This window comes from Carcharhinus amblyrhynchos, chromosome 5 (assembly GCF_965287045.1).
Source record: "Carcharhinus amblyrhynchos chromosome 5, sCarAmb.v2.hapA, whole genome shotgun sequence".
Lineage (NCBI taxonomy): Eukaryota > Metazoa > Chordata > Chondrichthyes > Carcharhiniformes > Carcharhinidae > Carcharhinus > Carcharhinus amblyrhynchos.
In genome coordinates, this window is record NC_137328.1 from 13,734,637 (window position 1) to 13,759,359 (window position 24,723).

The 24,723-nt window shown below is 43.6% G+C and overlaps 1 protein-coding gene across 1 annotated transcript in view; it reads right to left on the reverse strand.

The window, feature by feature from the left end:
- dnah6 (dynein, axonemal, heavy chain 6) overlaps positions 1–24,723 on the reverse strand; it is a 300,004-nt gene that overhangs the window by 19,689 nt on the left and 255,592 nt on the right. Inside the window, exons 71-72 of the mRNA XM_080188484.1 lie at positions 23,846–23,975; positions 7,405–7,532 (exon numbers count right to left, since the gene is read on the reverse strand). Of these exons, the coding sequence (XP_080044610.1) occupies positions 7,405–7,532; positions 23,846–23,975 (258 nt within the window). The remainder of the gene's footprint in view (positions 1–7,404; positions 7,533–23,845; positions 23,976–24,723) is intronic.

Below are 24,723 nucleotides of genomic sequence, written 5' to 3' on the forward strand. Positions count from 1 at the left end.
CATTTTAATAATCCGTACTTTTTTTTTACGATCCTTTATTCTTTAAAGTCTTTTTTTTAACAAATCCATTATTCTACAAAAATATTTTAAGTTTTTAGTTATTTTATTTATGAGTTACCCAAGCCACTTCCCCACTATCTGAACCATCATTCTGTAATGTACAATTTTTGATTAACGTCATGAAATATTGGCAAACTAGTCTGCTGCCTTAGAGGGACGCAGAGGTTTATTTTTCACTGTTCTACTCCATTTTCGCAGGCTTAGTATTTTGTCTGAGAAATTTCAGCTTGAAATCAATCCAGTTATTCATACTGACAGGTCAATCTCTCCCAGCAAAAGCTGAATCTAAAAAGATAGCATTATTTAAAGATCAAAGTGGCAAGCAAAACAAAATAATTTCTGTTGAATGTTATGGGTTTCTTCAATCGTTGATCATAGAATCAAAGAATCCCGACAGTACGCCCTATTCCCATAACCCCACATATTTACCCTGCTAATCCCCTGACACTAGGATCAATTTAGCTTAGTCAATCAACCTGACCTGCACATCTTTGAACTGTGGGAGGAAACTGGAGCATCAGGAGGAAACCCATGCGGACACAGGGAGAATTCACAAATACCACACAGACAGTGATCGAAGGCCGGAATTGAGCCAGGGTCCCTGGAGCTGTGAGGCATTGGTGCTAATTACTATGCTACTCTGCTGCCCAGATTTCGAGGATATCAAAGACTTCCATCTAAGGAAGCTTTTTCCTAAGCTTACAGTTGTATACAGTACACACGCTCTGTCTGAAATTCTGGGGACAACCCCCATGCTGTTATCATGTTCTCATGTGACCACTTGAGATGTAACAGTGTATGAGATGTAACAGAATGTAATCAGAAAACATGTACAGACCACTATGTGACATGCAATTAAACTAATTGATAATGCATAACTATTTACACATATTTTTTATATATATATATATGTGTACACACACACGTGTAATATAGAGGCAGAGATCAGGCTTTAGCAACTGGTGCGTAGCCCATGGTGTCTTCTTCATCCCCACACTTCTATTGGAAAGAAAGCTGAACTTCAAAAGTCACTTCTATGCTACACGATAATAAAGTTCTGGAATCTTGCATTTGGTCTACTCATGCGTCTGAGCATATGATTACATTGGCTGATGGTGTTGTAGTCTTCCTATCACTAATTTCTTCACTGGTAGCATGAAGGGGAGTGGGGGGCGGTGGAAGTGGGGGGCGGTGGAAGTGGGGGGCGGTGGAAGTGGGGGGCGGTGGAAGTGGGGGGCGGTGGAAGTGGGGGGCGGTGGAAGTGGGGGGCGGTGGAAGTGGGGGGGGGGGGTGGAAGTGGCAGGGGGGGTGGATCTTACCATTGCACCCAGCTGGCCAATGGGCCGGCTGAGTTGGTAAGATTGTGCGAGAGCTAAGAAATCAGGTTTGTGCCCAATTTCTCGCCGCTTGCGATTTTACCAGCACTGGGTATCCGGCAAGGTCAGTGTCCCACCCATTTCCAGCGAGAGGCTAAATAAATTATTTAAATTCAATTTGAATGTAATTTGAATGGAGTTGGTAAGCCCAGGATGCTATCATACAGGCTAACTTGCCTGTGTGACCTGTCTGGGAGAGGTCCTCTCCAGCGAGAAACACAGTAGGTCCCAGCAATGTGACCAGTTGTGATAGCTTAGTTGGAGAACTGGAGGCCGTTGAGGCCCCTCTAGGAGGTCAAGGGCAAGGGAGGGTGTGCCCATTGGGCAGTGCCAGCCTGGCACCCTGGCACTGTTCACCGGGCATGCCAGGGTGTGGGGCCCTGAGGGGATGGGGGAAAACTGAGGGGGTGGGCTGATCAGGTAGGGAGGCAGACCCCACTGCCACTCTGCAGGTGATCAGTGGGGGAGGGGGGATAATTGATCAGGGTGGCAGGGGCAATATTTGCGTGCGTTGTAGGGCTTGCGATTGGCTGTGGGCCCCACGATAGGAGTGTTGGGTCATGGCCGGCTGCTTAGGCCTCTGTTGGTTGGCATTATGGATGAGCAGCCACTGAATTCTGTACACACGCAATGGTGGCCTCTTATGCTGCAACAAGCTTGCTGGTGACTTAAACCCTGCCCCATTGCCTTACAGGCAAGGAATGGCTTAGCCCAGTTTTTCTTGCACTAAGCGGATAAAATACTAGATTTGAACTGCTCCAAAAACTGGGTCAGAAACATTCCCGTTTTCGTGCCTGTCCTGGACTATTTTTGGTAAGATTGACTCTGTGATGTTTCATTGGTGCATTGTTAAGTAAAGAAGCAGCTACGTTGGCATCTTTAGGTGTTTGCATATTAGTTGGTGCCACAGGAAGGATGACTGAAGTGGTGTGTTATTTGGTGTTGCTGGTTCTACTACATGCAGAAGGTGACAGTGATTGCTACAGAGTGGGCACTGTCTGAGGTTACCATATAGCTTTTTGGTTGCAGGGCATTACTGTGAACCACCACCAACTGGTCATGACCATGTATGGTCTGAATCCTGACCGTTTGACCTGGTGGTAGTGGAGTAGAGACTATGGGTATCTCCATCATCGCATCTTTAGTTTTTCAATCGCTATTGCAGGATGGCCACATGTTGGTTTCAAGTTTAGACTGCAGCAGAGCCTTGACAGTAGGAATCATGGTCATGGTGCATCTGGTGAAAAGCCATTGTGCTGACGAGGGCAGGCCCTGGTGTGGTAGATTTCAAAAGCTAAGCAGTGCAGCATAGTAATCTGTGTGATCCTGTGCACATTTCTCGAGTACATGCTTAACTGAGTGAACCACCCATTCTGCCAAACCATTGGACTGTGGATGTAGGGGATATCATTGAATCATAGAATCCCTTCAGTGCAACAAAAAGGCTTTTGGCCCATCAAGTCAATACCAACCCCTGAAGGAGCATTCTACCCAAACCCATCCCTGTCTCCCTGCCCTATCCCCATTAGCCCACACATTTACCATGGCTAATCCATCTAATTTATACATCTTTGGACAGAAAGGGGAAATTTAGCATGGTCTTTCCACCTAACATCTTTGGACTGTGGGAGGAAACCCATGTAGACATGGGAAGAATGTATAGACTCCGCACAGACAGTGACCTAAGGCCAGAATCGAACCTGGGTCCCTGGCACTGTGAGGCAGCAGTGCTAACCACTTTGCCACCATGCAGGTATATTAGAGTTGAGAATTGTATCAGGCTTTCACATGTCCCAAATTGCTTCACAACCTATTATGTCCTTCTGAATTGTAGCGACATGTACAATGTGGGCAATGTTTTCAAATAGTGGAGTAAACTTTAGGGACTGAATAATTTACTCTGATTCCAAACATATATGTTTGTATGTCATTCTAGATGAGCGAGGCTAAATGGCCATTATCATCCATAATTATCATGGAAACAGAAGCTGTAGCGTTGTTAATTTAGTTGCTAGTGCAGGTTTAATATGAGAAGGCTTTGTGGGGTGAAAATGCCAGGACAGCAATCTATAATTAGCTCATAGTGAATCAATAAACTGTTCTACACTCCATTTGATTCTGGAGTCTTTATGTTAATTAATGTCATCCTTGTCCTTTTTCTACTTACTGTTTCTACTTATTATCTCACTCAATCTTGATGCTTTTAAGAGTTTTTGAAGTATTTAAATATTTTGATTAAGTTATGTTTCATCGTAGATGTTGAAATTATATTGTAGTGAGAAGCTGCAATCAGCAGCATTTTTAGACTTTCTGATAAAAAACAGATACAGTCGTGAACCAGTTATTGCCCACCAGCCTCTTAAAACCTATGTTGTACAGAGATACCTAAGGGCTCCAATGCTTCTCACTGACAGTGAAGACCCATGTTGTTCAATCATTCCACTGTGTTGCTTGGTGGTCATTTATTCTATCTTGTGGGGTTACTGATAAAATAAAATGTAATTATACCCTTTATAATAATTGCATTGAATAAGACCATGGATAACTCCTATTTCTTGAAAAGGTTTTTAAAAAATATGTTGTTTATCTAGGTTACAAGCATTGAATCTTTCTCCCAAATATGAATTTACTGTCACCATGTCTATATGACACAATGTGGAGAACCTGTTAATTTTGTCCAACTCATCTCTTCAACGAGAATGGCATACAAATATTAGGAATAAGAGTAAATTATTCAGCTGCTGAAGCTTACTCCACTACTTGAAAGCACTGCCCACATTCTACAGAAGGACATAATTAGTTGTAAAGCAATTTGAGACGTGTGAAAGCCTAATACAACTCTCAGCTCTAATACATGGCATGGTGGTTAGCACTGCTGCCTAGGGTTAATTAGTGAGGCAATCACTGAAATCTGTGTTAGTACCAGCACAGTATTATTAATAACTAATGGGATATTTTCTTGTCAAATTAACAATATTGCCCAATGTGTTAAAGCAAAATTTGTACTTTCTGGTTTGCTCAATCATCATGGTGAGTCAGGGTCACATGAACTAACATTGCAACATATCATTGCGGCTCTTAATATTAACAACCAATGTTGCATATAAATGAGAGGATATTTATAATCCAATGTTAACAATGGATATCATCTTTTTACTCTTAATTTTGGGTGATTGTTTGGTGCACTGAGTGGTGAATTTTGAGATGGACATGTGTGATCATATGTGATTGAGGGGGTGGGTTAAGGGAGGGCCCAGAAACAGGAGAAGCACCAGCAGCTTTGGTGCACATTAAAACTTATCCCTTTGACCAAGCTTTTGATCATCATCGCCTTATTTAGCTTGTTGTTAAATTCTGTTTGGTAACATTCCTGTCTATGCTTTAGAACATTCTACTATGTTAAGTGTGTTCTATAAGTGGTTGTTATTGTCATCACCTTTGTTAAATATTTCTACTCATCCAAGAAGCTTCATCATTTGGGCGGCATGGTGGCACAGAGGTTAGCATTGCTGCCTCATAGCGCCAGGGATCTGGGTTCAATTCCAGCCTCCGGCAACTGTCTGAAGTTTGCACATTCTCTGTGTCTGCATGGGTTTCCTCCAGATGCCCAGGTTTCCTCCCATACTACATAGATATGCGGATTGGGTTGATTGGACACGCTAAATTGCCGCTTAGTGTTAGGGGTTAGCAGAGTAAATATGTGGGGTTACAGGGTTAGGGTTTGGGAGGGATTGTTGTCAGTGCACACTCGATAGGCCGAATAGCCTAATTTTGCACTGTAAGGATGTTATGGCTCTATGACTTTGATGATTTGCTGATTTCCCAATGTTCAGCCCCTGTCCTACCAATTTTTATTTCAATTTATCTAGGCAAACCCCTTCTCATTACATTGAAAGCATCAGCTCATTATACCAATATGATTTCAATAAGAAGTATATTTTGCAAGAAGATTTTTTCAAATTTGATATTGTTGCTTCAAGCCATAAAGGGAAAGTTATGTTACTTGTATTTTTGGTCCCAGTATAACGTTTTTTTGGCACTGCAACCACATGCTTAAGGAAGTAGGTCGAACAAATTGACTTGATATTCACCTTTGAACTTTTACTTTCCTTCAGACAACTAAGAAGAAACTCTGAACTAATCTTTAGGCACTAATACAGTATCATTTTTAGAAAGAACTTCATATTTCAGACTATTAAGCATTAGTAGCAATCACTTCCTACCCTCTGGTTATCATGTTAATCATAAAATATGCATAACAGTAGTACTCTCAAAAATTTAAATGCAAAATATTAGTCAGGCAAAAGGATAGATAGACCACATAAGCTATTAATCAATGCTATTCACAGATTTAAATTAAAATTGAATCTGATGGATATTTTATGATCTGTTACACACTGAACTATATTACAGCCTTAACAAGGTTGAAATGATGGATGAAGATAAAATCAAATCTAATTTGAACTAATTATGATGAATGCATCATTTTTGGCAAGCAATTTTCTCTGCTGATGACAAAACAGCTAACAAAAATAAACATTTCAAAGGAAGGAAGAGGAATAGGATTTTTGTGAGAAAGGTAAGAACATTGAACAAAGTCTGAGAACGTGTACCAAACGACTCAAGAAGGGCTTCTTTCCTATTGCCATCAGACTTTTGAATGGACCTACCTCATATTAAGTTGATCTTTCTCTACACCCTAGCTATGTCTGTAACATTACATTCTCACTCTCTCCTTTCCTTTTCTATGAACAGTATTCTTTATCTGTATTGCGTGCAGGAAACAATACTTTTCTCTGCATAGTAATACATGTGGCAATAATAAATCAAATCAACTCAATTCAAAACATTGGAATATTATTCAAATGAAATGAGAGTGCCATCATAATTCATCCCCTATGCTTTTTTGTAAGGAGTACAGGCCTCCAAAAAACTCCATAGACTTTATATGATTCAAAAGAAGTCCAGAGAAAATGCAGTTAAAATCCACTGGGACTATGAATAGTCAATGTCGGGCACTGGGCTAGGTCTGCAGTTCTGCTTCAAAAGAATGCCATGGGACCCTTTATATCATGAGAAGACAGACAAGACTTTGGTTTACTGTCTCACCTGAAACGCATAGCCATTGGTGGAGCATTCCCTTGATGCTGACACAAGTATCAGTCTGGATTATGTGCTCAGGTTTCTGGACTCGCATTTGTACCCACAAACATCTAACTCAGAGAAAGATGCTACTATAGCCTAAATGGTGCCCTTCAGGCTGTTTATGCCCATTATTTTTTGTACTTGTTTTTAGCATTGGTGAGAAAGATGCCAAAATTATTGAAAAGAGATCTTGGCCACGGTAACGAGGCACTCATCAATTTCAGGCACGCATGCCAAATGACTAACAAAAAAAACCTATTCAAAATAATAACAGGCACGTTCTGTGGTATGAGAGATCATGACCCAACATTCAGTGCCTCAATGCTCACTTTTTTAGATTAAAACATACATTCCCAAGCTGAAAGTTCTCCCCATCTTCTTTCTTCTACAAGCTTAAGTGGTGGTCACTGCCACAGAGTGTATCACTGATTTTTAAGGGGAGTTTGATGGTTTTGCTCATCTTTCTTTTCATATGGCAGTATGTTTATGAATATTATAATTAACGTGCTAAATAAAATTTAAAAACGAAAGTACAGTAGAATTGTTTGCAGTAAATGCCACTTTCATGTATTTTAAATACACAAATAACTGTGTTTCCCATGCAATGTTAGAGGGTAATAACAAATACTTCCCTTTGGAAAATATGCAAGGCTGATAAATTTAGAAATTTGCAAGACACAATGAAATCAGGTTAGGGGAGTATAAAAACTAATGCAGCCTTCAGTTAAATAGAAAACATGCCACAATTAACCTTCACATCATACATTGTTTTTGAGAATGAGAAGAGTGCTGTTTGAATTCTATATACAGATCTATTACTTACTTTTAGCACGGCCAGGAGACCATTAAAGCGGTCAACTTCTTGACCAAGTACTGTGGTCAACGAATTCAAACGTCCTTTCTTATCTCTAACAAATAGGGCTTCGATTGCAGCTTCAAGGTCAAGTTTATCTGAAATAACATATGAAACAATGCTGAGGAAGTTTTTTTCCACAGACTTTCACAGTGATTTTGTACTTTGCTGTCCCAGCAGTAAGATGGCATGGTTAGTGGACTGCCCATTATAAAAAAAAAAGCCTGATTTTCATTCCATTATCCCTGCTGGATATAGGTGCAGTGGATTCTATAGAGGGAAGGTAATCTTCACCATTATGTTATCAAACAGATTGTGAAGATGAAAATGAACCCTGTTGGATGATATTGGAACAGGTTAGATGGTTTCACAGGTCGGCACAACATCGAGGGCCGAAGCGCTGTAATGTTCTATGTTCTATGTTGTGTCCCAAATTGAATTAGTTAAGATTGTGTATATAAAGTATGTTTAGCCAAATTGTACAACACAATGTGCTTATGATTTTGAGTATTTGCAAATACAGCATCATAACATGCTACTAGACAGTTCCCACACAATGTTTATTTCTTTCATGTCAAAATGTAACTTGCATTTCTAAAGATAAAGCATTTTGTGGTTATTTGCTTATTGAATCTATTTACTGAAAGTATTATGTCCTGGGAAATATTTTTCCAAATCCATTCTTCCTGCAGAGAACATAAGGAAGCCTTACTCAAAAGTCAGAGATAAAGTCACAACACTGGTCTCACTTTTCAACCTTCCCAAATCCCTCTGTCAATCCCAAGCAAATCGTGGAGAATTCAAATATCACATTCAATCAATCTAAAGCCATTCCACTCGTATTTAGTTTTGTATGAACACATAGTAGGGCACTGGAAAGGCTCCCATGAAATGTAGATGTTGTGGGGGCTGGGTGGCGAGGGGGTTGCTAATTTTCATTCAAATATTGCTGCCCAATGTCTACCTGCCTTGACCCCTTTGGTTCTTCAACCTCTTTTTCATGAGCACAACTTCCTACTGTGTTAGATAAGCATAGATAAGGGTCATGGGTGGAGGGGGGACTGGTAATGTTAAAATGGTGGCGCAGGCTCGTTGGGCCGAAGGGCCTGTTTCCTGGGCTGTTTTTGTTCTTTGTTCATGAATTCACTCTTTAGATAAAGCACATTACCAAGCAATTTGTTTATATACTTTGTGAAGTGAGCTTCCTGGGTGGGATTTTGCGGCCTTGCTTGAGCGAGACCGGAAATTCCCAACCGAGTTCAACGAACATATCCGTTGGCTGCCCCCTCGTCTGTTTCGATTCTGTGGCAGGTGGGGCATTAGAATTCCAGCACCTGAGTCAGCAGACCCCTCCCCTTTAAAAAGGATCCCACCCACTATATTTTCATTCAGCATAGGTGGAGAGGGGGAGAGAGTTGGGCACACAACCTTCTGAAGCAAGCCTGAGATGAAGCAAGTGGGCAGATGGTCCGATTGGCAGGCTAGAGTATCCATCTCTGTTTTCAACTGAGACATTGGCCTCGGGTTAATTATGAATTTACTCTACCCACCCCACAGACCTCCTCTATGCTCCCCTGTCCCCAAGCAACCTCTATAGCCAACTGATACCTCCATCTCATCAAAATCTTGATTTTCCCAAGTACCCTTTATAACCACTCATCCAATATCCACAATGGGCAGGCCTCAGCGTACGTTTGAAATGAATGTTTACAAAATGAACTTCTATCATTCTAATAGATCTGTCATATTCAAAGGCATGTTATACTGAATAAAATTCTCAGCCATAAAAGTAAATAAATCCCTTCAAGTGTTCAATCTGTGATAAAAAAAAACAAACTTAGCCATATAAAAATATAGAGAGAATCCTTTCATAAACCCTTACAACTGTCATCAAAATGTGAAAACATATAAATGGGTTGGGGAGTTTTGAAACTCAGTCAAGCATTCATAATCACCCCAACTATTACAAAAAAAGGGAAATATCAACAATGAAGGCAACTGAAACCATTTCAAAGCAGGCTGTATCAATTTCAATCTTCTTTCATTCAAAGGAGGTTTTTGGATTTTCTTCTAATATTCAGCAGAATGCCAACATTTTTCAAAACTGAAGATTGCTGAACATTTAAATTTCTGCCCAAAATATGACAGGAAATCTCCCCTGCATATGTTTTTACAAGTTTTGAATGCATTATGGTACTTTCCCCATTGGGAAAAGTATTGTAATACATGCCAATACTGACACAATGATGGTCAACTTACCCTTGCAGGGAAAGCCATATAATTATTATAGTAAAAATACATTTAACTTACTATGCAGAATGTAACTATTAAAACTGAAAGAACAAGCCTGTTGTATTTCAAGGTTGACAATGAAATAATTTCAGAAGTAGGTGATTGCATTTCTTTGATTGCCCACTTGGGAATGAGTCTCCCCTTAGTTCCCAACTCCTCTGAAGTGCTGTGAAGTACCAGACTACAAAAGCGAGCCTAATTCCATAATGGGAGGTCTCAAATGCCCATCCCATCATGGAGTAGGTAAGGGAGGGATTAACAAGTGCTAGCACCCTTATCCTTGTGTCATAAAAAGCCACATGACTGGAATGGGGCTGGGAATCCTGCAATTCAGGTCCCATCCTCAATTTTCAAACTCACCTTTCATAGACAGTGGCATGAAAATGCAGGTCTTGAACGTTTTCCTGACTTGACAAGCAGTCAGCCAAGAATCTGGCTGGTTGTCGGGCGAGAAACTAGCTAAATAAATTTTGAAGATGTCTTACAGATGGGGTGTCATGGTGGCACAGTGGTTAGCACTGCTGTCTCACTGTGCCAGAGATCCAGGTTCGATTCCTAGCTTGGGTGAATGTCTCCATGGTGTTTGCACATTCGCCCCATGTTTCCTCTGGGTGCTCCAGTTGCCTCCTACAGTCCAAAGATGTTAGGTGGATTAGCCATGGTAAACTGTCCCTTAGAGGGGCAATTTAGAGACCACTATCAAAGCTGCACAGCACCTATGGAGGATAGGGCATCAGAGGCACCAACTTTCATTTATGGGGGCTGTCCAGAACTTTCTGATCTGCCGTAGACCAGTCTGTCCTTGCTAGTGAGCAGAAACTTATATTTGGCCTCACACTGTAATAATAGTATAGAGGAATTACTTTTTCTTTGGGTTGCATTCAGAAATTAAGTTTTTGCGGACATCTAGAGGTTCTAGCTTTTCCAGACTATTGTGAAGTCTACAAATCGAAGATTGGTCTCTTTGACATGATTGCCGGTAAGATAAGGAATCAGGGAGAAAAATCACTCAACCAGTTCATTGATGCTTTCAGCGTTGGTCATGCGAGTGTGATCAATGGCAACACACCCTAAAGTCAGTTCTGAGTGACTTTACCATAGCAACCAAGCCTACATTTAGCTCATGAGCATTAGCAGCCTTGCAATAACATGGTCTCAATGAAGAACATAGAACATAGAACATTACAGCGCAGAACAGGCCCTTCGGCCCACGATGTTGCGCTGACCAGCTTTTAAAAAAAACACTAACCCACTAATCTAAACCAATCTCATTTCATCCATAAACCTATCCACAGATCTCTTAAACGCCCCCAAACAAGGCGCATTTACAACTGCAGCTGGCAGGGCATTCCAGTCCCTCACCACCCTCTGGGTAAAGAAGCTACCCCTGACATCAGTCCTATAACTACCCCCCCTTAATTTAAAGCCGTGCCCCCTCGTGCTAGCTTTCTCCATCCTAGGAAAAAGGCTATCACTATCCACCCTGTCTAAACCTCTAATCATCTTATATGTTTCAATAAGGTCCCCTCTTAGCTGCCTTCTTTCCAGCGAAAACAACCCCAAATCTCTCAGTCTCTCCTCATAGGATCTCCCCTCCATACCAGGCAACATCCTGGTAAACCTCCTCTGCACCCTCTCCAAAGCCTCTACATCCTTCCTGTAATGTGGGGACCAGAACTGCACACAATACTCCAAGTGCGGCCGCACCAGAGTTGTGTACAGTTGCATCATGACGCTGCGACTCCTAAATTCAATCCCCCTACCAATAAACGCCAAGACACCGTATGCCTTCTTAACAACCTTATCTACTTGATTCCCAACTTTCAGGGATCTATGTACACATACACCTAGATCCCTCTGCTCCTCCACACTATTCAAAGTCCTCCTGTTAGCCCTATACTTAACACATCTGTTATTCCTACCAAAATGAATTACCTCACACTTCTCCACATTAAACTCCATCCGCTACCTCGCGGCCCAGCTCTGCAACCTTTCTAAGTCACCCTGCAAACTATGACACCCTTCCTCACAATCTGCCACACCTCCGACTTTGGTGTCATCAGCAAACTTACTAATCCACCCAACTATACCCTCATCCAGATCATTAATAAAAATTACAAACAGCAGTGGCCCCAAAACAGATCCCTGAGGCACACCACTCGTAACCGAACTCCATGACGAATATTCACCATCAACCACCACCCTCTGTCTCCTATCTGCTAGCCAATTCCTGATCCAATTACCTAGATCACCCCCAATCCCATACATCTGCATTTTCTGCAGAAGCCTACCATGGTGAACCTTATCAAACGCCTTACTAAAATCCATATACACCACGTCAACTGCGTTACCCCTATCCACCTCTTTGGTCACTTTCTCAAAGAACTCGATAAGGTTAGTAAGGCATGACCTACCCGCTACAAAACCATGCTGACTGTCTCTAATCAATTCATTACTCTCCAAATAACTATAAATCCTGTCTCTAATAATCCTTTCCAAAACCTTACCCACCACAGAAGTAAGACTCACCGGTCTATAATTCCCAGGGAAGTCTCTGCTCCCCTTCTTAAACAATGGGACAACATTCGCTGTCCTCCAATCTTCCGGTACTATACCAGAGACCAACGACGACCTGAAGATCAGAGCCAGAGGCTCCGCAATCACCTCTCTTGCCTCCCAGAGAATCCTAGGGTAAATCCCATCCGGACCAGGGGACTTATCTATTTTCAAACCCTCTAGAATATCCAGCACATCCCCGGTATCAACTGCAATACTATCTATTTTACACCCCTGCACCCCAGTGTCCTCCTCAGCTACATTCATGTCCCCTTGCGTGAACACCGAAGAGAAATATTGGTTCAACGCCTCTCCAATCTCCTCCGGTTCCACACACAACTTCCCTCTACTGTCTGTAACTGGCCCTAATCTTGCCCTAACCAACCTTCTGTTCTTGACATACCTGTAAAACGCCTTAGGGTTCTCCTTAATCCTATCAGCCAAAGTCATCTCATGTCCTCTTTTAGCCCTTCTTAACTCCCTCCTAGCCAATCTAAAACTTTCTAATGCACTACCTGAGCCCTCAAGCCTCATCCGAACATAAGCCTCCTTTTTCTTCCTAACCAACGAATCAACTTTTTTAGTGCACCACGGTTCCCTGGGCCTACCAAATCCTCCTTGCCTGACAGGGACATACCTATCACAGACCCGCAGTAGCTGCTCCTTGAAAAATCTCCACATCTCGGACGTTCCCAGTCCCTGTAATCTCCTAGTCCAACCAATGCTTCCTAATTCTCTCCTAATAGCCTCATAATTACCCTTCCCCCAGCTGAAACTACTGACCCGAGGTTCATGCCTATTTTAGAAATGCAAAGCTTTCTAAAATATAAAATTTGACTGCTCAAGTTTACAGGCATAGGTGTTCACATCTCGTGATCAGCTCACACCTGGTCCTCTTGAGGCAGGCAACAGGCAAACATTGTGCTGTTTCCTCATTTCAATGTTTTCAGGTTGCAATCCAACCCCAGGCTCACTTCTAGCTGGTCACGTGCTAATCAGCATGGTCAGAATGTGTTTCAGCTAACCTATATCTCTTAGAGGCAGCCTTCCACTCTTAAAGGGGAGTTGCCTACATTATACAGAAGCTGCCGCTGATTGTGTAGAAATTGGCTAGAAGGCCAAGCAAATCAAAGGGATTAGCAGGGAAAAGAGAGGGGTCCCATGCTTTAAGAACATAAGAACATAAGAACATAAGAAATAGGAGCAGGAGTAGGCCATCTAGCCCTTCGAGCCTGCCCCGCCATTCAATAAGATCATGGTTGATCTGTCGTGGCTCAGTTCCACTTTCCCGCCCTCTCCCCATAACCCTTAATCCCCTCTTTTATCAAGAACCCATCAACCCGCTTCTTAAAAATATTTAGCGAGGCAGCCTCCACCACTTCAACGGGCAGAGAATTCCAGAGATTCACCACCCTTTGAGTGAAGAAGTTCCTCCTCAACTCCGTTCTAAACCGCCTCCCCTTTATCTTGAGGCTGTGCCCCCTAGTCCTACTGTCTTTTTTGAGCGGGAAGAGTCTCTCCACCTCTATCCTATCCATCCCATTCATCATCTTATACGTCTCAATGAGATCTCCCCTCATTCTTCTAAACTCTAACGAGTACAAGCCTAGTTTATTCAGCCTCTCCTCATAGCTCAACCCCCTCAACTCCGGTATCAGCCTAGTAAACCTCCTCTGCACTCCCTCCAGGGCCAAAATATCCTTGCGCAGGTGCGGCGCCCAAAACTGCACACAGTACTCCAGCTGCGGCCTCACCAATGCCCTATACAGCTGCAGCAAGACCTCTCTACTTTTATATTCAATCCCCCTCGCTATGAAGGCCAGCATCCCATTCGCCTTCCTGACCACCTGCTGCACCTGCAAGCTGGGTTTTTGCGACTCATGCACAAGGACCCCGAGATCCCTCTGCACCGTTATACCATTCCAGAAATTTCCACACAAGAAGTGGAAAGGAAGAGAAAAGGAATGGGTCAGATTATAGCGAGAGAGCAGATACTCCACCACCAGGGCTAAAAATGGGAGGTGACCTTGTTTTGGCAGGCGTTGGACTCAGGGCAGCATTTTGCTGCTAATGGCTGATTAAATGGTTGCCACCAGTACTGTCATCCAACGAAAGACGATATCCTACCCCCACGAGTTTCTGGCTGAATGAGGAGGCTGGCAGTTAGACAGCCTAAGCAGCGTCACTGCTAATGGTAGCCATTGCTGAGGCCACAAGTGAAAGGGATGGCCGAGCACCCTCAAAGGCAGATAAGTAGGGTTGTTCAGGACCCCCTCATCTGCACAGAGGTTATATAAACGGTAATTCATTCAATTTGCAGAACCACATGTCCAGCTGAGCGTGATTAGGAGAGGGGCATTAATTTGACCTGGGTGTTCCAAATTGATGGTGTGAAATCAGTCTGAGTGGTTGTTGGGGCCACAATTTGGATTTCGACTTAGCAACAGTGAAGGGACAGAGATATAATTCCAATTCAGGATGGTGTCTGAACTGGAGGGAATTCTTGCAAGTAGTGATATTCCCACATGTTTGTTGCCCTTGTTTTTCCAGGTGGCGGAGGTCACAAGTTTAGAAGGTGTTGGTAAAGGAGTCTCAGACAGTTACCAGGGAGAGGGATGGAAATCAGTGGCTATGGAACAAAGTTATTGATGAGAACCAAAACCAAAGGTTTTGATTTTTCCAATTTTAGTGGGAGGAAATTTCTGTTCCACCAGCACCAGATATCAGACAAGCAGTCAGACAACTGAGAGATAGTGGAGGGTTGAGAAAAGTATTGGTCAATTAGCGTTGGGTGTCATCAGTGTAGATATGGAAAGCAACACTGTGTTTTCAAATGTCATCATCAGGAGGCCCTATGTTAATTAAAAATAGGAGGGAGCTAAGCTGTAAATCATATTCATAGAATCCCTACAGTGCAGAAGGAGGTTATTCGGCCCATCAAGTCTGCACCAATGACAATCCCACCCTGGTCTATTCCTGTAACCCCACATATTTACCCTGCTAGTCCTCCTAATACTAGGGCCAATTTAGCATGGCCAATCAACCTAACCAGCACATCTTTGGGCTGAGAGAGGAAACCAGAGCACCCGGAGGAAAGCCACGCAAATACGGGGAGAATGTGCAAACTCCACACAGACAGTGATCCGAGGCAGGGAATTGAAGCTTGGTCCCTGGTGCTGTGAGGCAACAGTGCTGACCACTGTACCACCATGCCACTCTTGTGCCACCGTGCTGCCTAGTTTTCACATATGATTGAAATCAACTAATTGCCACAAGGATTTCATGAACTAGCAATTAATGATAATGCGGAACAAACATTAGATACCTCCTGTCAGTTTGAGCTGTCACACATTCATTCAGCAAGATGAAAAGATTTCATTAAATCAAGATTAATTTAAAGAACATAGAACACTACAGCACAAACAGGCCCTTCGGCCCACTAGTTGCGCCGATCACTTCTATACCTACTAAGCCATAGACCTATCTATAACCCCCAATCCCATTAGATCCCATATACTCATCCAGAAGTCTTTAAAAGACCCCAGCAAGTTCGCCTCCACCACCACTGACGGCAGCCGATTCCATTCACTCATCACCCTCTGAGTGAAAAACTTACCCCTAACATCTCCTCTGTACTTGCTTCCCTGCACCTTAAATCTGTGTCCTCTCGTAGCGACCATTTCAGCCTGGGGAAATAGCCTCTGAGAATCCACCCTATCTATTCCTCTCAACATCTTATAAACCTCTATCAGGTTGCCTCTCAACCTTCGTCCCTCCAGGGAGAAGAGTCCTGGCTCCCTCAGCCTGTCCTCATAAGGCATGCCTCCCAATCCAGGCAACATCCTTGTAAATCTCCTCTGCACCCTCTCAATAGCTTCCACGTCCTTCCTATAGTGAGGTGACCAGAACTGCGCACAGTACTCCAAGTGGGGTCTGACAAGGGTCTTATAAAGTTGCAGCATTACTCCTGACTCCTAAGCTCAATCCCTCGATTAATGAAGGCCAGTACACCATACGCCTTCTTGACCACATCCTCCACCTGCGAGGCCAATTTAAGAGTCCTATGGACTCGGACCCCAAGATCCTTCTGCTCTTCAACACAGCTAAGACTCCTACCCTTGATATTGTATTCCTTCATCCCATTGTCCTGCCAAAATGGACCACTACACATTTATCTGCGTTGAAGTCCATCAGCCACTTCTCCGCCCAGTCTTGCATCCTATCTGTGTCCCGCTGCAACTTCTGACATCCCTCCAGACCATCCACAACACCACCAACCTTCATATCGTCTGCAAACTTACGAACCCATCCCTCCACTTCCTCATCCAGGTCATTTATGAAAATGGCAAACAGCAAGGGTCCTAGAACAGATCCCTGGGGCACTCCACTGGTGACCAACCTCCATGCAGAAAAAGACCCATCCACAACCACTCTCTGCCTTCTGCAGGCAAGCCAGTTCTGGATCCACAAGGCCAAAGCCCCCTGGATCCCATGCCCTCTCACCTTCTCAAGAAGTCTTGCATGGGGGACCTTATCAAGCGCCTTGCTGAAGTCCATGTAAACCACGTCTACCGCTCTTCCTTCGTCAATGTGCTCAGTCACATTCTCAAAGAACTCAACTAGGCTCATAAGGCACGATCTGCCCTTGACAAAACCATGTTGACTATTTCTGATCATTCTAAACTTCTCCAAATGCTCATAAATCTTATCCCTCAGAAGCCTCTCCATCAACTTACCAACCACTGAGGTCAGACTCACCGGTCGATAATTTCCCAGGCTATCCCAGTTCCCTTTCTTGAAAATAGGAACCACATCCGCAATCCTCCAATCCTCCGGAACCTCTTCCATCTCCATCGACGACGCAAAGATCATTGCCAGGGGCTCTGCAATCACTTCCCTCACCTCCCACAGTAACCTGGGGTACATCCCATCCGGTCCCGGCGACTTGTCTACCTTGATAGAGTTTAAAAGTTCTAACACATCCTCTTCCTTAACATCCACATATTCAATTTTTTCAGACTGCCGCAAACCTGTAGTACAATGTCCCAGATCACTTTCCACCGTGAATACCGAGGCAAAGTACTCATTAAGCACCTCTGCCATTTCTTCCGGTTCCACACAGACTTTTCCCCCTTCACCTTTTATAGGTCCTATCCCTTCTCTTCTCATCCTTTTACTTTTCATGTATTTGTAGAAGGCCTTGGGATTCTCCTTAATCTTACCTGCCAAGGCCTTCTCATGACCCCTTCTGGCTCTCCTAATTTCCTTTTCAACTTCTGTCTACAAGCCTTATACTCCTCTAGATCCTTAACATCTCCTAGCTCTCTGAACCTCTTATACACCTTTCCTTTCTTCCTGACTAGGTTCACCACAACCTTCGTGCACCACGGTTCCCGCGCCCTACCAAAACCTCCTTGTCTCATCGGAACGTTATTGTGCAGAGCTCCAGTCAAACATTCCTTGAATATCCGCCACCTTCCTTCTGTACTTTTCCCCAAGAATGCCTCCTTCCAGTTTATCCGTCCAGTTATCTGCCTGATGTCTTCATATTTCCCCTTACTCCAGACAAACACCTTCCCAGCCTGCCTGATCCTACCTCTTTCCAATGCTATCGTGAAGGAGATAGAATTATGACCTCCATCCCCAAGATGCTTTCCTACCGACAGATCCGACACTTGTCCTGGTTCATTAGCCAGCACCAGGTCAAGTACGGCCTCTCCTCTCGTAGGCTTATCCACGTACTGTGTCAGGAAACCCTCCTGAACACACTTAACAAACTCCTCCCCGTCCAAACCCCTTACCCTTGGGATATTCCAGTCGATGTTTGGGAAATTAAAGTCTCCCACCACGACAACACTGTTACTACTACATCTCTCTATGATCTGTTTCCCTATCTGCACCTCAACTTCCCTGTCACTATTGGGCAGCCTATAGAAAACACCCAGCAAAGTTATCGACCCTTTGCTGTTCCTAACTTCCACCCACAACGACTCTGTGGACAGTCCCTCCACGGCATCCTCCTTCTCTGCAGCCATGACACTGTCCCTGATCAACAGTGCCACTCCACCACCTCTTTTGCCCCCAACCCTGTCCTTCCTGAAGCATCTGAATCCTGGCACCTGAACAAAGAACAAAAGAACAACCCAGCACGGGAAACAGGCCCTTCGGCCCAACGAGCCCGCGCCGCCGCATCACCCTACACCTATTCTACCCTGCGTGTCTACGAATGGAACCCCTAACTTAGCCAGATTCAGGGGAGAATAGTGTCAATTTAGTAAACCAATCAGCCTAAGAGCACATCTTTGGGGTGTGGGAGGAAACCGGAGCGCCCGGAGGAAACCCACGCAACCACAGGGAGAATGCACAAACTCCCACAGACACAGGCCCAAATCCATGTATCTGCACAGCCAGCAGTGCTAGTCACCGAGCTGTTGCGGCGCCCGTCTACCGGTCCACGATCAAGCACACACACCAACACGAAGTGCTAGGCCGCTCCCGGAACCTCCAAGAGCAGCCCACGCACGACCCACCGTGTGCATGCCCCTCGTTTGACAACGAGGTGGACCTCCACCTGCGGAATAAAAAGACAAAAACGTTAACTTACAAGTCTGCATTTCCGGTGTCTCCCGAGGTTCTGACCTTATTTAATAGCCCCTACTATAACCCTCCATCCTTGTTTCACTCATGTCTGTCTAATTGAACCTTAAACGAGTCCAACGTTCCTGCCTCCACCACCCTCCTCGGTAGCGCGTTCCATACCCCCTCAACTCTCTGCGTAAAGAACCTTCCTCTCACATCCAAATTATACCTCTCCCCCCTCACCCTTAAATCATGACCTCTCGTATTTGTACCCAGTCTAGGGAGCAGTCTCTCACTATTGACTCTATCTATTCCCTTCAGTATCTCATATACCTCTATCATGTCCCCCCTCAGCCTCCGTCTTTCTAAGGAGAAAAGTCCCAGTTTCTCCAACCTTTCCTCGTACCCCAGCCCCTCCATGCCAGGCAACATCCTGGTAAACCTCCTCTGAACCCTCTCCAGAGCCTCCACGTCCTTCCAGTAGTAAGGTGACCAGAACTGGACGCAGTACTCCAAATGCGGTCTAACCAACGTTCTATACAACTGAAGCATTAGACGGCAGCTTTTATACTCTATACCCCTACCTATAAAGGCTAGCATTCCATAAGCCTTCCTAACAACCTTCTCCACTTGTGTCGCAACCTTTATGGATTTGTGAACCTGCACTCCCAGGTCCCTCTGTATGTCTATACTCCTAATCGGTCTACCTTTTATCACATAGCTCCTCTCTGCATTATTCCTTCCAAAATGCATCACCTCGCATTTGTCAGGATTAAATTCCATCTGCCACCTATCTGCCCAATGCACCAACCTATCTATATCCTGTTGTATCACCTGACATTCCACTTCAGTACCCGCCAACTCTGCCATCTTGGTGTCATCTGCAAACTTGCTGATCACACCACCTACGCTCTCTTCCAAGTCATTTATGTATACTACAAAGAGGAGAGGTCCCAGTACTGAGCCCTGCGGCACACCACTGGTCACTGGCCTCCAGCCCGAAAAGGTCCCCTCCACAACTACCCTCTGTCTCCTATTGCCCAGCCAGTTCTCAATCCACCTAGCTACCTGACCTCGTATCCCATGCGCCTTAACCTTTTCTACCAGCCTACCATGAGGGACTTTGTCAAACGCCTTACTGAAATCCATATAGATGACATCAACGGCTCTCCCATCGTCAACCGTTTTTGTCACCTCCTCAAAGAATTCCACCAGATTCGTAAGGCAAGACCTCCCTCTAACAAAGCCATGTTGCGTATCCCTAATCAGATCGCAACGCTCCAAATGCTCATACATCCTACCCAGTCCTGTCCCTGAGATATCCAAGTCTCTGTAATGGCCACCACATCACATTCCCAAGCAGCAATCCACGCCCTAAGCTCATCTACCTTATTTACTACACTCCTGGCGTTAAAATAGACACACCTCAGCCCCTCAGTCTGGACATTTCTCTTCTCCACCACCCGTCTAACCTCCCTCTCATACTGTCTACAGTCCTTCCCTACCCGGGAGCTAACCTTCTCGGTCTCAGTCTCCTCATCACTATTCCCTCCCCCCAACCTTTCTAGTTTAAAGTCCCCCCAGTAGCCCTAGCCAGTCTTCCCGCCAAGCTATTGGTCCCCCTGGGATTCAAGTGCCACCTGTCTTTACTGTACAGGTCACACCTGTCCCTAAAGAGGTCCCAACGATCCAGGAACCGGAATCCCTGCCCCCTGCTCCAGTCCCTCAGCCATGTATTCACCCTCCACCTCATTCCTTTCCTGCTCTCATTCTCCCGCGGCGCAGGCAGCAATCCTGAGATTACGACCTTCGCATTCCTCTTTCTCAGCTGCCTACCGAGTTCCCTATAGTCCCTTTTCATGACTGCTTCCCTCTTCCTGCCTATGTCAGCAGTACCTATATGAACCACAACCTGCGGATCCTCACCCTCCTGTTTCAGGATGTCTGGGACGCGTCCAGAGACATCCTGGATCCCAGCTCCAGGGAGACAAACCACCATCCGCGACTCCCGTCTACGTCCACAAAAACACCTGTCTGATCCCCTCACTATGGAGTCCCCTATTAGTACTGCCTTGCTGCTCTCTTTCTTAGTTTTTTGAAGTACTGGCTCAGCTCCAGAGAGCTGGCCACTGCTTCCTCCTCCAGATGAGCTGTCCCCCCCAGTAGTACTCAGGCAGGAGTACTTATTTTGAAGGGGGACATCCACCGGCGTGCTCTCCATCACCTGAGGTTTCCCCTTCCTAATAGTTACCCATGTGCCTTCTTCCCGTTGCCCTGGTGTGACCACTTGCCAATTGCTCCTATCAATTATCTCCTCATTCTCTCTAATGAGACAAAAGTCCTCAAGCCGCATTTCCAGTTCCTTTACCAGGTCCCGTAGGGGCTGCAGCTCCACACACCGAGCACAGGTATGGATGTCTGGGAGACCAGGAGCCTCAAAGACATCCCACATATTGCGTCGGCAACAACATACTGGCCTCACACTCATACTTGCCCTTTTTAGAAATACAGAGAAAAAAGTAATAAACTTATAAACTTACCTTGCCTCACCCTTTTTGCTTTGGCCCTGTGAGCCAAAGCAAAGAAGTATATAAATTACTTCAAATCAATTGTCATTACACGTAAAATCAGTGGATACATTAAACCACAGGAGCAGATCACCATTTGAAAACTAATCCATGACTTTCAAAATTAATTTTAAGTATGCAATTACAAAAAAGCTATATGCCTTACTCAAAATTACTACAATTTTAGTCATTAAATGAGCTGTTACTTCTTAACAAAAGAAATTGAGGTGCAAGTTATGGGCAAATCCGCCAATTAATATAAAAAAACCTATTTAGCTCACAATGTACCAGAATTTTTTCAGTTGAGTCCATTGGGAAGGTAGCTTACTGAGGATATGAATACACCCCAGGCTATAATCAGGACTGAAAACAATTTTGGAAACAATTATTTGATGAGTCTGATGAGGAGTTGCTATGCATAATGGGAGAATATGAAGTAAACGGAAAATAAAAATTGGGAGTGATGCAAAATGAGGTACCTGATTCATTCTCATCCCCTTACACTATTAAAAATATGCCCAGTGTGTTTCCATATTGCATCATACAAACTCATAATATAACCTGAAAGTGAAGTTGCTGAACTCATGGAACACCTTATCTGGCAAGTGATGTGAGGCAAACTGGACGAGGTTGCATCATAATGCTTTCACTTTTTAGCCATTGAGTATAACTACAACCAATGTGAAGCAAACTACAGGAAATATCCAGCCATTCAACCATTCAAATGTACTTTCTGGGCTATGCTAAGAGAATAGTGTATTTGCGCAAATGAAGGTAAAGTTGCCATAGACCAGATGACTCTAGGTTCTGACTGGTGGTGATTTAACCCGAGGGTCACCACACCTCAGGCAAGGATCTAGGTTGAGAAGGTAGGACTTTCATGAATTACCTCGGCTATTACAGGAATTGAACCTGCGCTGATGGCATCGCTCTGCATCATTAACCAGCTGTCTAGCCAACTGAGCTAAACATATGTGCAAGTACAAGTGTGAAAGTACATATGATCATACTGCTGCTTTCTGATTAGACAATGGTATACATGGAACAACGTAATGCAGCAGTGTTACCTCTACTGATTAAGTGAAAACCTCAAACAACATGTTCAAAAGTGTGTGTGGTGTGTGTGTGTGTGTGTGTATGTATATGTGTGTATGCGCGTGTGCTGTGTGTGTGCATGCATGTGTGCACATGTGGGCGGCAGCGCACATGTACCCATGTGCGTACATGCATATGCGCACATGCGTCATTTCCAAGATATAAAGGGAAATAGATAGGACAGGCAAATATGAACTAATTTGAGAGTCGAGGAATAAGGGACAAAGCATAAAATTTAGAACCACACCTTTTTGGAGTGAAATTAAGGAACACAAGGATGAAAGGAGTTTGGAATTCTCTTGGCTGTAGATCAGTTGTTAGTATTAAATCCGAGATTAAAAAGTTTCTGTTAAGCAAAGGTATTAAGAGAAACGGGATCATGTCAGATTTTTGGAGTTAGATCACAGATCAATCATAATAAAATTCAATAGCAGAACAGGCACAGGAGGCTAAATGGCCTTCTTATATTTCCATGCTACTGGAATTTGACACTGGGCCATATAAAGAAATATTAGTTGGACAAGATTTGGTCAAAGAGGTAGATCTCAAGGAGGGTCTTAAAAGAGAGAAACATTGAAAGACAGAGTTAGGAAGGGATTTCCTAACTAGGTGGCTGAAGGCACAGTCATCGACGCTGGAGCAGAAAAAAGGCAATTGGGATTGTGCAGAATTGGAGAAATGCATTTATCTCTGAGGACTGTATGGTTGGAGGAGGTTACAGAATATGGAGGAGCGAGGTAGGGGAGGGATTTGAAAACAAGAATGAGCAATAAAACGAGTGCAAAAATCCCTTTTCATAATTTGATACTGTATTAAAATAATGTTAGAAAATTCTAATTGAGCCAGAGAATAGTTAGAATTTTATAGAAATTACTGTTTACTATGTAGCATTTCTCCCACAAACATTTGAGAGAATATTGTGGTGGAAATTAGTTTATTTTACATCCACCAGAATGTAAATACAATGTTTTGTCATGCATTTCATTTCATCTAGTTACTTCATAGATTCCATCATAGGTGATTTTGAAATGATTCTGAATGAAAAATCATCAAGTTATTTACAGAACTCAAAGACATCAAGTTCATTTGAAACCACCTTTGAAAGTCAGGAAGTGGAATTTTTCCACCCCACCCACCACGGGAATTGGCACGGGCTGGACATGGAGCATGCAAAGGTATGTTGACCTCAGGTGGGATTTTCCAGCTTTGGGGGTGAGCATAGCTGGAAAGTCCCGCCCAGGGAGTCAGCTGACAGTTTCAGAGAAACAAATCGCACCCTACGGCTGATACATCAGTTTCTGGCCAAATATCAATACGCTTACTTGGAATTTTTGATAGTATGGAATCTGCTAATTCCTGAACAATTTCATCGCTGCTTTTGCCAGTTCCACGTGCCATAATATTGGGCTGTACTTCAAGAACTGTCAGGATCATGTTGCTGGTTTCCTTCCGCTGTAACAAGAAGAGTAGCAAATGATCACTGTGCATGTGATTTCAGAATACTTACATTCAGAAAAGAGCTTTATTTCCAGAAAAAAAAGTCACAAGATGACACTAATCAGTCACCACATTGGCACAGGAAGTTCAAACTGTATTGTATCCTTATCATAAAGTAAGTTTGAAAGCAGCCAGCATGAACTACGCAACATTACATAATCAGAAATTTCACCACTAAATGGGGCTGTTTAATGTCCTATCCCAGAACTAACTCCACCATTTATTCCAATTCTATTAGCTTTCTTTGTCATTTTCTCTTTTCTTTTCAATTGTTTAATTAAGTCCTTCTTGAATAATATTGTTGGTTCAGTTTCAAATGTTGTTTATAGTAATATATATGTTTTAATTAGCCATTGACTGAAGTGACTTTTCTAACCCCCTTCACTTTTTATGATCATCCTTCACCGTTTATCCATGCAAATTCTTTTGAAACTTTACACATTTCAGTCAAATCTCTGTAACCTTTCTCTAATGAATAGTTTTTTTTCAAACATTGCATCATACCAGTCCTCTCGTCCCTCTGTTAAGACACAGGCCAGGGTAAACTCCAAGGTATTTTGTGAAGTTAGCCTAGATCCTGAGTTTTATATTTGATTTTGACACAAGTGAGCATAAATTGTTTCACTCCAGATATGATTCAAATGAACCACTTGGAAGCTTTTATCAAAGTTTATTTAAGAACACAGAGTATAACAAAAATAAT